A 14,293-nucleotide genomic window follows, 5' to 3' on the forward strand; every position below is an offset into this window, starting at 1 on the left:
ATCCATCCATATAAGGTCACTCCACCTCCCACAAGTTTAAAGGTAAAATATAGTCAGATTATTAGTGGTTTATAGTTAAGTTCTTTAAATAGTTATGTTTCTTTTCATAACCTGGATCAGGTTATTATCTAATACAGTGGCAGGTGTGGTCCTATCCTGCTGGAGCCCATGTGTTTCTAAGTTTGATGCGTTGTGTTCAGGAATGGTCCTCTGCATACCTTGGTTGTAACTCTTTTTCAGACCATTCTCTCTAAAACCTACAGATGGTTGTTGCATAAAAATCCCAGGAGCTGGTCTTCAGCAGGTCATCTTGACCATGTCTACACGCTTAAACGCATTCAGTTGCTGCCACGAGATTGATTGGCTGATGAGATATTTGCCTGAACGAGCCGTTTAACCTGTGTACCTAGTACAGTGGCCAGCGAGTGCAGACACATCTGTATGTATAGCACCATTAACCCCATGGCCTGAACTTAAATTTCTGACATAAACCAGTCAAGGCTGTGTTCTGTGTCACCACCCAGTCTCTAAGGGCAGTAACAGTCAGTGCAGTGCAAGTCCTTAAAGCAGAATGAAGTGCTCCACCCCCTTGTTGTCATCACCTTAAGCTCCATAACATCCAGCGGCGCCTCCACCCAGCGTGGCTCTGGGAAGAACAGGATGTCTAATTCTGGACCACTTCCTGTATTACATTCCTGACCTGAGCTGCCTTCCTGCCAGACTCTCTCCTGCTCTGTACGTAAAGACGATCCATGTCTCAACCTAGAATGTACAAAGGGATGAGGAAATACTTAATAAGTGAGGGAGGAACACATGATGTACCAAGTAAATTGATGCATCAGCTACTTACATCAGCACGTGCACACAATGCCACTGGTGGGATTCATCAAGTGAAACTTTTTTGTAGCCAATTTATACCATTTATTTATTGGTGCAGAGAAGGAGAGTCAACATGTAGAATATTTCAACAGTGACAGACCGATAGGTGGAAATACATGGAAAAGGAAAGGACGTCAGACAGAACAGACGACATTCATTAGTACAGCATCACTGCAGTGCCTTCTCTGACTTCTCATCTATAACATGGTTTATATATATATATATGTGTGGCTTCACATGTGCAGTAACACAAGTTAGATCTGGAAATCGAGAAGACTTCAGGACACTGGGAAGGAAAAAACACCCTCAACACACCAGTGACACTTTGTGTCAACAATAAGAGCAGACAGATTGTGACGGGTTGTTTCAAAAACCCAAATTAACTTCTACACAGAATGGCTCAACTGTGTCAGTGAACAGATACTGTAAATCTAAATGACTACACAGCTCCCACTCCTGCACTAATATTCCTTCATTTCTTGCATTTGCAAGTACATTAAAGTTAATTGTATTATCCTTCATCGATAATTATTAGTGTTTCTATATAACTTTGTTTATGCTTCCAGTTTAAGTGATACAAAATAGAATCTGAATACAAGCTAGTGTTAATTATTCCAAAAATATATAAGCCATCCCCCTTTACCTCCTGAAAGTGACTACACGTCAGTGCCAACAATGGCTAAAGCAGCTTATTGCCATTGGAAAAAAAGTACCAAAATAAAAACAGATTCTGACAAAATGAAAAAAGAAAAAATCAAATGGCAACTGTAATTTGAAAAATAAAAGTGTAAACCAACAGTAATGATTGGATTCAGATTAAAAGAAATAAACAAAAACTCAAATCTCCAAATCTATTAATAACTCATTAACATTAGAGGCATAATATTCTGCCTGGTTATACATTCATAAAGTTGGCCGTTTCATTTCAACAGTGAAACAGAGCCTGTGAAGAAGCTCGTCATCATTTACCAGACACTTAAAAGCTGCTTCCAGACACTAAATGTGAGTGCTGGTTTAATGATTACTTAGAGTATGCTTTCTCTCAGGTTGCCACTGCTCGTGTTTGACTGCTGACTTTCAGTTTTGGTCGCTGATGTTCGGTTCCACGTGTGAAAGTCCAAAAGAGCTTGGCTGAGTTTCTCCATCCAGTCCAGTCTCTCCTCTTTAGTGTCAGCAGAAAACCAACACCTGAGCAAGAAAAATAAACAGCAAATCAATTTGTGTCACCTGATCAGGAAGAACACTGCAGAGCTGCTCTCAGCCACAACCCAACTATGACATCATGTCAACTGCCGTAAGTACAACACCCACAGTGACATCACTCAGTGCTGTGCATTTATACATGGGAAGTATGTAAATCATGATCAAGTAACACACAAAAAAAGCCAAATTCCATAACTAGAAATATACACTTCTTTAACTCCCAAATATCTATTTTTATTGTTTCTTACTTGGCCTTGGCTTCCTGGCTGTCGTCCTGCTGCTGGTGTGGGATGTTGCTCACCAGCTCGAAGGTAAAAGGTCGAGCACACGAGTCCCTCTTGACCGGCCTGACACACTGACTGGGAGAGCTGGACAGGTAGAAGCAGCCCTCTGCTTCCTGACAGATTAAAAAAAAACAAAAAAAAACAGAGTTCAGAATCGAACCTGATGACTTCATCTGCACATTTCACCTGTCTGTCTGTTAACTCATACCTTGGTTTCTTTGTCGTTGGGGTGGTTCCAGTAATACATGCTGCATCCCTCCAGGACAAAATATCTGCGATGCCACACCCCATATCCACTGATCAGCTCAAACATCGTCTGGGAACAAGACCAGGAAAAACAGAGGCGTGTGAGTCTACTGCTAAATGCAAGAAAAACACTAAAGTGTAAAGTGTTGTATTCCCACTGGAGTCGAGTGTTAATCTCACACCATTTGCTTTAAATGTCCCACTGTTTAACGACAAGGAGGGTTTATCGGCAGAAACCGAATATACTACGCAGAAGTATGTTTGTACACTCTACTTATGTCTGTATTCATCTTTACATCATAGTTGTGTCATCTTTAATATTTATACTAAAATCTGCACATATTCATATTTGTGTCTGCACTACTCGCAGTTATATACATATTTTTACCTCATTGTATTTTTTTACATTCTATATTGATGTGTTTTTTTTTCTAACTTATATTGATGTGCTGCTGTACCTGAATTTCCCTGAGGGATCAATAAAGTTAGTTTCTATCCTTCTATCTATCTGTAAGTGTAAAAGTTTGACTTTCACTTTAAGTACTATAAGGAAAAAGCCTCACATTCCTGAGGCCGCCAGCAACGGATAAACCAGCCAAACCATGCATCTTGCATCTTTAAGCAAAAGGTTACTAGACAAGAGAAGATGAACATCTTTTCTGGTACACAATGGCCTCTGTAGTTTCCCCAATACACTCAAGAGTGAAAGTGTAATAATAAGCCTAATCGTTAGCAAAGTGTGGATAAAAATTACCACTGTTCCTTTGTGTCTTAAATCGTCACAGTGGCTAACAGAAAAGCATAGTGAGAACAAGGCATTATGGGCACAAAAACATTGTTGTGTTTTTATCACCGTTAGATTGTGCAATGACTTTTAACATTATAGTGATACGTTTAAGAGAAAAAGAGTTGTCCATTCCAGCTTTAAATTATGTGTAATTCTGAGTTAACATATTCATTTTATATAGCTACAGCTGAATAAGAAAAAAAACCCATCACTGACCAAGAAGCCTTGGTGCTGCACATTAGAATGACTCTGGCTGTCCAGTCGTAGGTAGATGTTGCCCTCTAGAGGAGAGAGAAAAGGCACCTACAGGCCAGAGGAGAAGAGAGGGATCACACCGTCAAGATGGTTTGAATGTTGAAGACGCAGAAACACATGACAATATTTTGAGGCAATTCATTTCAACATCATCTGCCTTCACTTTGTCAAGAAACACAAAGATAAAACATGCTGATTTTGCAGTCCAAATACCGACAAAACTTATTTAAAAATGGAAAACAGAGGAAATTCAAATGCAATGAAGACTGAGTGAGAATGTGAGAGGTGAAGGGGTGAAAGGGTTGACACCTTTTCCTGAAACTCATCTCCCAGCAGCCTCCTGATTTTGCCCTCGAGTTTCATCTGAGTGGAGGAAGCAGGACAGACGGAGGGAAGGGAGAGAGACAGATACATTACATCACCAGTGAGCCCACCATGTGAATTAACTTTTAAACAGAGAGACTGTTGTGCTGTGATAGCTGTGCTCAGTTTTGTGTTGATGATCAGAAACATATTCATCCGCAAAGGCAGGTGACAGTGAATGTGTGATATGAGCTGTACCTTCCTATTATTAACATGTTTTAAAATGAGACCTCAACAATGAATCACTCATACTTAGTTACCTTATCCAGAGGGAACTTGCTGTGTCCCAGTGAGGTCAGGGTGAGCTTATGGGAGCCTACAAGACAAAAGTTACTGGAGCGCCGGGGGTTGAGCGCAGGCAGTGCAGCAGCTGAAGAATGAAAAAGCACAGAATGAAACCTCAAAACAAACACAAAGAGCTCATGGTCAGCTTTGTTATACCAGGCTTTAAAAGTTAACAGGTTAATAATTGGTTACGTCCCCAGTTGAGTTAGGGAAAAGGGAAAAATTGCATCTAAATTTTGACCGAAATAAACTGGACTTACCTGCCAAAGTATTACTGGATCTCTGTGGGAAAACAAAAAAGATTCAGGTCATTCTTCTTCGAAGAAAGAAAAACACACATACAACTATATTTGGACTTTAAATAACAATGTGTACTCACTGTGATAGTGTTCAGTAGTTTTCTTGGTGTAACCTTAATAGGTAAACAATCCATAAGTTAGATAAACATAAATAGGTATGTTTTTATTCATGAGAAATTCCCTCACTTACCCGTGACTTGGTGGTTGCACGGTCCATGCTGCAGTGACCACCTGAAGTATGGGACTAGAGGGCACAAAAATAGGCATGTTTTTAACAAATAATCCACCATATTATCGCAGTTACAATATTTGTCACAATATTTTATAGAAAATCAAAATAAAAGTGTTTGTTTTGATATTGAATGAAGAAAATAGTTTAGAACAGGGGTCGGGAACCTTTTTGACTCAGAGAGCCATGAAAGCAAAATATTTGCAAATTTATTTCAGTGAGAGCCATATAATATATTTTAAGACTGAATTTAACTAAATGTGAGTATAATAAGCCTCTGAATTTATTCTTTTAAATAATGTTGTTATAATACTCTTCACGCAGTGTGTCACCAGCAGCATATCTTGCAATCACACTGAACTGCAACAAATGACTTACGTCTGTTGACTCATCCAAAGCCAGGGAATAGAACGGTGCTGCATTTATGTCATTCACTTGCGTTTCCTCCACTTCCAAAATCGATGGATGGATTAAAACAAGTGATAATATTTTATGTTTTATCTGAAAAGCCGAAATCTGCGAGCCAGATGCAATCATCAAAAGAGCCACACCTGGCTCCCGAGCCATAGGTTCCCTACCCCTGGTTTAGAAGAATGTATTTATGATGCAAAATGCCATATAAAAAAATCTGACAAAAATAACTTAATATTAAGTGAAATGGAGGCCACAAGTTTGAGACCTCCGAGTTATGTGGATTTAACAACTTTTAACATTTGGGAGTTTGGGGAAAAATAAATCGGGACTCGGTGTGGTGGCTGCCACTTTTATAGTTGGTTGGTTGGATGATGTCCATTACTACTTCTTTCCTTTTATTATGAACTAAAATAAATGATAAATTCAAAGATCTCAGGGGTCTTTCACTGCTTCTCCTTGTCAAACACACAGTGACAACAACACTAAGCAGTATTTTCCTCTCATCCTCTACTCCCACGTGTTAATATACAGGAATATACAGGAAAAATGAGAATCTTCTAAATATAAATTAATGATCATGAATGAAAACTATTTTATAGTGGCAGTCAATCTCATAAATTACTGTAGATCAGAGTGTCAAGTGTTGGTCTCACCAGACTGTAGACTTCCACATCAATCTCGAAGGTTGAGCGGATGTCCTTCCTGAAAAGAACAAAACCAGACAAGATTTAATCTACAACACAGTTTTAATACAGACTGATTAGAATGGATCGATTAGATCAAGAAGCACATCATATTTCAGAATCTCTACAGGAAACCTGTGCAGAAGAATATACATTTTAAAAATATATTTCCATTAAGAAAGCCACATTATTATTCCAGGAGAATACATCAGATAAACAAACAAACTTGCAGATAAAGCGCAGCTTACAGAGTGACAGAGGTTGGGAAGGAGATGGTGTCTCCATTCTGAGCGTCAGCAGCTGTGGCAAGTGGAGTGGCAATGATGTTGCAGGGTCCGTAACGGATCAGGATGAAAAAGTAGTGACTTGGCCGACCTAAACAGTAAATAAACAGTTATTTTTAACAGGAGGTCTTAAAAAGGTGCAGTAAATGCAAATAGATATTTTTGCTGGGAAATGTTTCATTTTTGACTTTCATCTGCTGGTCTGTTTTGAGACCGTAGCTTTCGGTCCTGAGCATCTGACACATTTTGTGACTCTTTTTTATTTTTTTTTAGGTTTCTTGGCAGAGCAGGGAGGAGCTGCTTATACTGGATTAGCGAGATTTACGAGTTGAGTTAGGACTGTATATAATTAACCAAGAGGCACCTAAAGTGTTGTGGTGTTATCCTACATTTGAAAACAAAAAAACAACTGTGAAATGGTCTCCTTGCCATCATACCTGTCCGGCTGTGGGAGGAGCAGACAAATTCAACCTTCAGTGGCAGCTGGATGTTTGTGATGCCGACGGTCCCTCTACAAGGTTGCTGAGAAATATGCTCCCTGTCCTCCTTTGCCGAGTCTCCAGTCTCAGAGTTCCTCTCTGCCCTCAGTCTGGACACCTCTGCCTGCAGAGCAGAGCGTTTCTCACCTGATGCGAACAGATCAATCACAGGAAGAAAGGAGTAAAAATGACTCATCATTTTTAGTTGGAGAGCCTTAATAAACAGATACATATACAAGTATTTTATTATTATTACGCCTGCTGCTAATCTAATGATTAAACAGATATAATAACTGAATATAAAATGCATTTGCTGATGAGGCAACTATTTTTATTTAAAAAAAACACAGTAATAAATCTATATTGAATAATATGAATAGTCTGTATATGCCTGCTATAGACTGTGTATACACACACACACATATATATATATACACACACATGTCTATATACACATATACACACACACACATATATACATACATACATACATATATACAAACACATACATACATACATGTGTGTACACACACACACACACACACACATATTATATACATACAGTATATATATAAATGTGTGCATGTGTAATACATAAATAACATAGATTAGACCAGTTAAACATAAAGCCTACATACAGGACACCAGCAGTAGTTTTTCTGCTTCAGCCTCCTCCAGTGAGCCTCGTCCATGTTCTGCATCAGTACAGCAGCTCAGAGCCTGCAGTGTCTGGTTGATCACAGTCTGCAGTTTCCCTGCTTCTTCATTGAGAGCCTAGAGAGACACGGATCAATAACTGGTGTCACAGCTAAATAAATGTGTTTAAGATTTAACGCAGCACTTAAATAATGATATTCTGACAGCCATTGTGAATGTAGAGTGTTTGGTCACTCATTTTGGTTTCTCTGCCTCAGTAAAACTAGGGAGAAACTTTTTGAGTAACTCATAACACTTTAATCAGGGGAAAGAACTCCACAAAGAGGCGGTCCTTACTACTTGTGAAGATTAGGCATAGTAACAGATCCAGTGCGAGAATAATTGGATCAATATTCAAATACTGTGCTACACACCGTGATCCTCTCCTTGGTGTTGACAGAACTTTGAGGCTGTGACTTCTCTGGAGCTCGTCTCTGAGGCCCCGGTGTAACGCTCAGAATGGTGGGCAGTTTACTCTGCCTTTGTGTGCGGTAGGCATCAATACTGTCAGGCACAGAAACATCCCACGTCAGATACACACTTTCAGCAATTTCATCAGGTCACCAGTGTGATGATTTCAATGGTGTAATATAAAGACATATGAATGTTGCTTGACAAAAGATAACTGATTCGAGAATGAGAATTCAATTTGGGATTATTCTAAACAGGGTTTTTAGAAATGGCTGTGCTACTGCAGTGAGCTATACCTGTACAGAGGGGCAGATTCAGCAGGAGGGGTGGAGGTCTCCCCAGGACTCAGAAGCAGAGATGGAGGATTCGATTCCTGACTGGCTGCGAACCGCTGTTGGTGAAATATGTAGCATTAATACTTCAAATATTTTCCCAGTTGCTGTATCTAATGGCCTCCCCGGCTTTACTTGTTATTTTACCAGAGGGGTGACCACAGCCTCCACAGACTTGCTGAGAGGGGAGAGGATGCCACTGGGAGGGAAAGTGAGCAGGTCATCTCCATTGCTTTCAAGCTTCTTGCTCTCATCACACTCCTCTTTGGCCTCTCCCTCTTCTTCACTTTTCTCCTTCTCGGACTCAGTGTCCATTTTATCTTTGTCCCCGGAGCAAACCCCAATGCCACTATCACCATCCTCATCACCGCCCCTCTCCATCCTTCCAGCATATTCCAGTACCTCCTCAAACATCCGATCAATTATTTCAGCAGTGTTGGTCTCGTCATGAGAGCTCAGCTCAGCATCTAAAAACAAAACATTTTTAAAAAGTTCTAAAATTACTTTCAGAGGCAAATTGATGAGATTTGTAATAACAGGAAGGCAGGGCTGGTGAATTTCGAGAAAAAAAGTCATTTAAAATGTAAAACATCCACATCTCAGTTAGGGTTAGGTGTTGCTTTTAATTCCTTCAAGCGCAACTGTGAATGTACAGGTATTTTTCCACATTCAGTCTAATAGTTTTGCAAAAACACATCCATACAAATATCACCAGTTTGTTTGTGCCTTTGTGTCTTAACATACAAGCAATTTATCAAGGATGATGGATTTCTGGCCAACCAACAACTTCACCTCTGTGTTCCACCTCCCCTCAGGCAGCCCAGTGCTCACACGTACAGTGCATTTTCTTACTGGCCTTACCTGAGAAGCTTGTCTCTGCCATGTGCTCCACAGAGTTGCTGGTCTGAGACAGTGCTGAGTCATCGATAAGCTCAGGCTCCAGGATAAAAGTAACTTTCTTTCTGCTCTCTCCTCCTTCCTCTGCCTTGTGAGTTTCATCTGACTGCCCATGCAAACAACCCTTTCTTTCATCCACTGATTCTTGCTCCATTTTTTCTGTCAAAACACGATCTGAAACCTTGGCCTCCGTCGAACCCAGAGCTGTATCATTTGCATCAATGTCTAATGGCTGCTCTGCCTTTGGCTGTGCTACATCTTCAGTGTTTCTCTGAAGGCCTATTCTTACTGCCTGGATTTCTGACTCAGCCACAGCAGGACAGGACACTATTTGTTTCACTATGCCATTTGACTCAATTGGTTTCACTTCATCATCAACTGTCTGGATGTCTTCTGACTGTTGACACACATCTTCCTTGTGGATAAACCCCTCTGGATCTTTTTGATCTTGCAGTATTGTAAAAATATCAGGATCTCCACTAGTTGCTTCCTCCTTATGTGGTTCAAAGGACTCCATGTTCACTTGATCTCTGTTTAATGTAGACTGAGTTTCTTCTGCTCTTGGTTTCTCATCTTCCTTCAATCCAGAGGAACTGGTGATCTCAGAGGAGCCTAAACATTCACTATTATTACTGGCAACATTGGCTGCTTTTTCCTCTGCCTTTACAGATGATTTAATCACATCTTTTTCCTCTTGAGCACACAACTCCTCAGACAAGAGAGACTCTTCCTCTTTACACACCTTGTCCTGAGGATATCTCCACAACTTAAACTCCTCATCTGTTGAGGGTTCAATCTCCTCCTCATTGAAGATTGAATCATCATCCATCGGTTCATCGTCTTCAAGCAAAAAACTCTCTGGGCTGCTCTGCTCAGGGACAGTGGAAAACCCACCCATTTCTGTCTTGTTTGACTCATCAGCAGGAGTCAATTGTAGCAGTCTCTCTTCATTGTTTGACACTTTCTGATCTTCACTGAAAGACAACTTCACAACAGTCTGTGCTTCTTGGGACCCTAGCTGCTCTTCCTCATTTCCAATCAATGGCTTGTGGTCTCTCTCTTTCTTGAGGTCTTCACCCTGATGAGCATTTTGCTCTTTCCATTCTGTTTGCAGCTGCCCTGCTACAGGTGCTGCCGCGGTTTCAGAGTCACAATGTGCCATTTTACCTGTTGAAAGATTAATCTTACATTTTAACACTAAGTGCCTTCACATAATACCCTTTAAATCTGCAGGATAAGATGCTCAGTCAATGATGTTTCAGTCAATACACTGCAATAACAAGTATATTATATGGTCCAAATGCTGAGCTAAGCTTGTGCTCAATCACAGTGTAGTAGTAGTCACATTACAAGTGTACAATTCTCTAAGACACCATTCATATATTGAAAGTTACAGATAAACTGTAAGGTATAATTAAGACCGTTTATATGCTACTTTGGCTTACATGCAAACATCACTCAGATGTCACACTATGAAATGGCCTACAAAAGTGCAGCTTTGTGGTTATTTAGTCTGTAGAAGGAAAAATAAGTTATACATTCCATTAAAAATACTATTCTGGGGGAAAAGATCATTTCAGACGTCTCACCTGTTGTATTAATAGGTAGATTATCTGCACCTGATGAAGAAGCTTCGGTGAAGCTGCCGTCTTTCATCTCCTTGTCCTCATCCTGACAAAATTAGAATAAGAGGAAGATACAAGCACAGCACTGTTTTATGCAGGTTGTTGTAATTAAATAAGTAAAATTCAAACAAGAGAGGAACATATAAAGCTCCAAATATGCCATTGAACTAACACAAATCTACCATCTAACACACATAGACATGCACTGTAGTTAATTAACTGAGAAAGGACAAGGGGGAATAGTGCTAAAAATAAAAAGAAAGTATTACCTGATACAGTACACCAGACTACACAGGTACACCAGACTATAAGTATTTTGACTACATCAAATAAAAAACCTGACAAAAAGTGAGAAAATACCTTCTTCCCCAGAGTGACACCATAGACTTAGAATGTGTATTGACTCTATTTAAGTGAGAGGTGAACAGGTTTGTCTGAGGAGATGGAAAGAGTCTTATCTTGTGATACACCATATTCCCAGTCAAAATGATTTCCTGTCAAGTCAAGACCACCTTGTGTGTTGGCTCAGAGTATTGCCTGTGTGTGCAAAGTAACCACCAGTGTGTTATTGTTTTTTAAATCCCTGACTCACATCCCAGGGCTGCATAGGAGGCCAATGAACTCTCATTCTAGATCTAGGGACCCAGGAGGGAGATGAAGGGCCAGGAGAGGTCCTTCCCTGCTAATGTTTACACAAACAAGTGTGTAAAAAAACTCAAAGTGTAAAAGAGAACAATATCTAAAAAAAAAAAGTTTAGCAACATGTTAATTAGGCCAGTTAGGTACCAATTAGGTTTCAATCATACAGTATGTAGTAGTAAAGTTATTTTGGACATAAACGGTGAGCAATGAGGAATGAACTAATCTACTAATTTTACAAAATCTACTAAAATTGTGATAAAATAAAGAAGCAAGCGAACAAACTTTTATATACATATTTACACAGAGACCCAGAGCCTTCAGCCAGCCAGGCAAAGTATCACAATCCCAAACCCACCTGAGTCAACGAGGGATCAGAGCTGCTTCTCTTTAGCCAGGCATTCTCACTGATTGGTTGGAAAGTTAGCTGGTGCAACTCCTGCTCCCGTTCCTGATGATGTCAATGTCAGATATAACATCTCACGATTAATAATCAAATTACTTTGTTAACTGAACATGAACTGCACATATGGAAAATCATTACATTTATTCAAAGGGCACAACAGCTGCTGTACGGTGTAGTTAAGAAATACTGAAAGATTTAATAATCACCATTAAAAGACTACTTTAAATAAAGATAGATATGTGAATTCTGAATCTAAATGATTTCAGACAAAGGGCCATTCAACTCACCTGGCGTATACGAGAAGCCTGCTTGGAGCTGGGTGTTGTATCACCATGGAGTTTGTGGTGAATGTCAGATACTAAGTTGGAGCGGGTTCGAGGGCAGACTTTAGCTGGGCTTGGTGAGGGACCAGCCTGGAAGACTTTAAACCGCTCCACTCGCTGACTGAACTCTCCCTCACCTGGAGAGACAACAATATATACAGTAAACATACAATACATATTTGTAATGAAACACAATATACATTTGTTAAAAGGCGACAATAATATTAAAATTGAGTGTTGCAACGCTTTAATAGGGCGGTATTGTGGTATTGTAATAAAAGAGTCACTTGCACCAGTACACTAAAATATTTCACATTTGCATGCTTCAGTTTTCACTTGCTTTTGCAAGTAGATACTTCAACTTTCTTTCTTATGCATGTGTTTACATGCATTTTTACCTAAGAGTTGCGCTTTGAAGCCCTTCTCAGGGATGCTGGCTTTGGAGCTGTCAGTCCCAGGGTCAGACAGGCACCTCTGGGACTGTGGAGTTCCTACAAAAAAATTAAATGCATAATTTCAAAAAACGTCATTCTCAAACCCATTAACACCTGGTATTGACATCAATCCTGACAGACTTGATCACAAGTGAACAGTGTTAAGTGCAACTGTTCACACCAATGGCTGGTACACATTTCCCCACAGTGATTAATGAAATATTCTGATGAAATGCAATCTATTGCATCAGCTCTGCAATAAATTCTACCCGCAGGGTAGCTAGTATTTTCTTATTTTGTGAAATGCTCTAATTTATTTAGTAAACCTAACTGTCAAAATTAAAATACGGGATTACCCTCTCTTCTTTGTGTGAACTGCTGGACTCGGGAGATGACTGAAGGAACCATTGGTGTATCTGGCTTTATCCCAAGCTCAGCTAAGCGCCCAGAGTTGGATGGTTTGGGGCTTTGATTCTCCCGACCTGCTGCCTCCAGACGCCGCCGCTTCTGGCCATCTTTCATCCCTGGGTTACATATTACATTACATGTGATTAAAAAAAGTTATAAAAAGGAAAGACATATGCAAGTCACAGATACAAACAACTGCAAGCACAGTTTGAAATATTCGTGGACAGTCTGCATTTACAAAGATGTGAACCTCATCATTATGTTTCTGGTTGTTTGAAGGATGGAGTTTGATGTAATTATCGTGGTATACTGGAACCTTTCTGGTGGTGATCTGGACATGGGTACTTATTCAGGATTTTTTAAATAAATTACTAATACATGTGCAAACTTACCTGGTGATGAGAGGACATTGTCTTCAGAATCTGACAGAGGTGCTCTCTGTCGCTTCAAGCTGGCATTGCCACTGTTTTCCTCCCCAGCTTCCATACTGAGCTGCAAACACAGTGATGTTACTGACCTGGAATGTGTTCCATATTTGTTACTGAACAGGGAGGGACTGAAGTACAACAGCAGCAATAAAACTGACAGCTTAATCTACAATGACACCTGCTTACAAATACTAGGACTAAAGAGGTACAACTACGTGGCAGGAATGTATTCATATTCAATTTATATAATCGTCACACATAAAGTTGATACAGGTTTAAATTCTTGACAATGGAAATAAAAATATTTGACTAAAATGACACAGGCTACCTCACACAACTACACCAATAGGATTAACGCGTATCTCACATTAACTGAAACACAACAACGCCCATAAGTTTCAGGTAATTTTAAAATCAAACACATTCATTGTTGATGGCTGCGAGCTTAAGTGCCATCTTGCTGACGCCGTTTGTAAGTATTAACAATCGTTACAACGAGCTACATTAGCTATTATGTTAGCAACACTGCCCGTCTCGTCAAGCTATCTTCTCCAGAATGTTGGCCTACTTAAAAGAAAGGCGAGCTCATTTCAACAGAAACTAACTGTCTCGAGAGCCTTGTGCCAAATTAAGCCGCGTGTCTTACCTGAGAACAGACTGACGCTAACTGACGGAAAGCGAGAAACAGCTTTCTAGTTAGTTATTCTGAGCTTTCAGTCTCCTCCTCCTCTAACTTTGAATTTCAGCGGGTTCTGAATTGCTGACGTTCTTCTTCTTTGCTTTCCTGTTTTGCGGCGGATGGCATCCAGCTTTCGGTGCATTACCGCCACCTGCTGCTCCGGAGGACAGAGGACTTGCAGTAATTATCAGGACATAAATGGTGGGCGGACTGACAACGTCCTAACCGGACCCGGATCTATAACTGATTGCTTCAAGTCTTGTAACAGGTCTTCAAAATTGAAATGTTTTACTGGACACCTGAATTATGTTGATGTTCTTTAAAA

The 14,293-nt window shown here is 40.0% G+C and overlaps 1 protein-coding gene across 2 annotated transcripts; it reads right to left on the minus strand.

Annotated features, from left to right (window-relative positions):
- Nucleotides 1-897: 897 nt before the first annotated feature.
- si:dkey-30c15.10 (uncharacterized protein LOC559353 homolog) lies at nucleotides 898-14,053 on the minus strand. Of its 2 annotated transcripts, none has more exons than XM_044036013.1 (23): nucleotides 13,936-14,053; nucleotides 13,254-13,353; nucleotides 12,810-12,977; nucleotides 12,418-12,510; nucleotides 11,984-12,156; nucleotides 11,649-11,741; nucleotides 10,616-10,697; nucleotides 8,277-8,596; nucleotides 8,094-8,188; nucleotides 7,761-7,890; nucleotides 7,329-7,464; nucleotides 6,649-6,837; nucleotides 6,176-6,302; nucleotides 5,898-5,946; nucleotides 4,792-4,845; nucleotides 4,682-4,714; nucleotides 4,563-4,584; nucleotides 4,278-4,387; nucleotides 3,964-4,017; nucleotides 3,616-3,702; nucleotides 2,575-2,682; nucleotides 2,331-2,479; nucleotides 898-2,067 (listed from the first exon to the last, which is right to left on the minus strand). In XM_044036013.1, the coding sequence occupies exons 2-23, from the start codon at nucleotides 13,345-13,347 to the stop codon at nucleotides 1,905-1,907; spliced, it is 2,529 nt and encodes an 842-aa protein (XP_043891948.1). In that variant the 5' UTR covers nucleotides 13,348-13,353; nucleotides 13,936-14,053; the 3' UTR covers nucleotides 898-1,904. The 2 variants fall into 2 exon arrangements, with proteins under 2 accessions (XP_043891948.1, XP_043891947.1); XM_044036012.1 differs by having other exon boundaries at nucleotides 13,254-13,378.
- Nucleotides 14,054-14,293: the final 240 nt, after the last annotated feature.

Source organism: Solea senegalensis, linkage group LG10 (assembly GCF_019176455.1).
Source record: "Solea senegalensis isolate Sse05_10M linkage group LG10, IFAPA_SoseM_1, whole genome shotgun sequence".
NCBI lineage: Eukaryota > Metazoa > Chordata > Actinopteri > Pleuronectiformes > Soleidae > Solea > Solea senegalensis.

Excerpts from the sequence above, each read along its gene's own strand:
- si:dkey-30c15.10 (XM_044036013.1), bottom strand. The coding sequence starts at position 13,347 with ATGGAAGCTGGGGAGGAAAACAGTGGCAATGCCAGCTTGAAGCGACAG. Across the intron at positions 12,511-12,809 it reads GTTCACACAAAGAAGAGAGG|GAACTCCACAGTCCCAGAGG; the intron begins GTAATCCCGTAT and ends ATTTTTTTGTAG. Across the intron at positions 4,715-4,791 it reads GTGCAACCACCAAGTCACGG|GTTACACCAAGAAAACTACT; the intron begins GTAAGTGAGGGA and ends TTACCTATTAAG.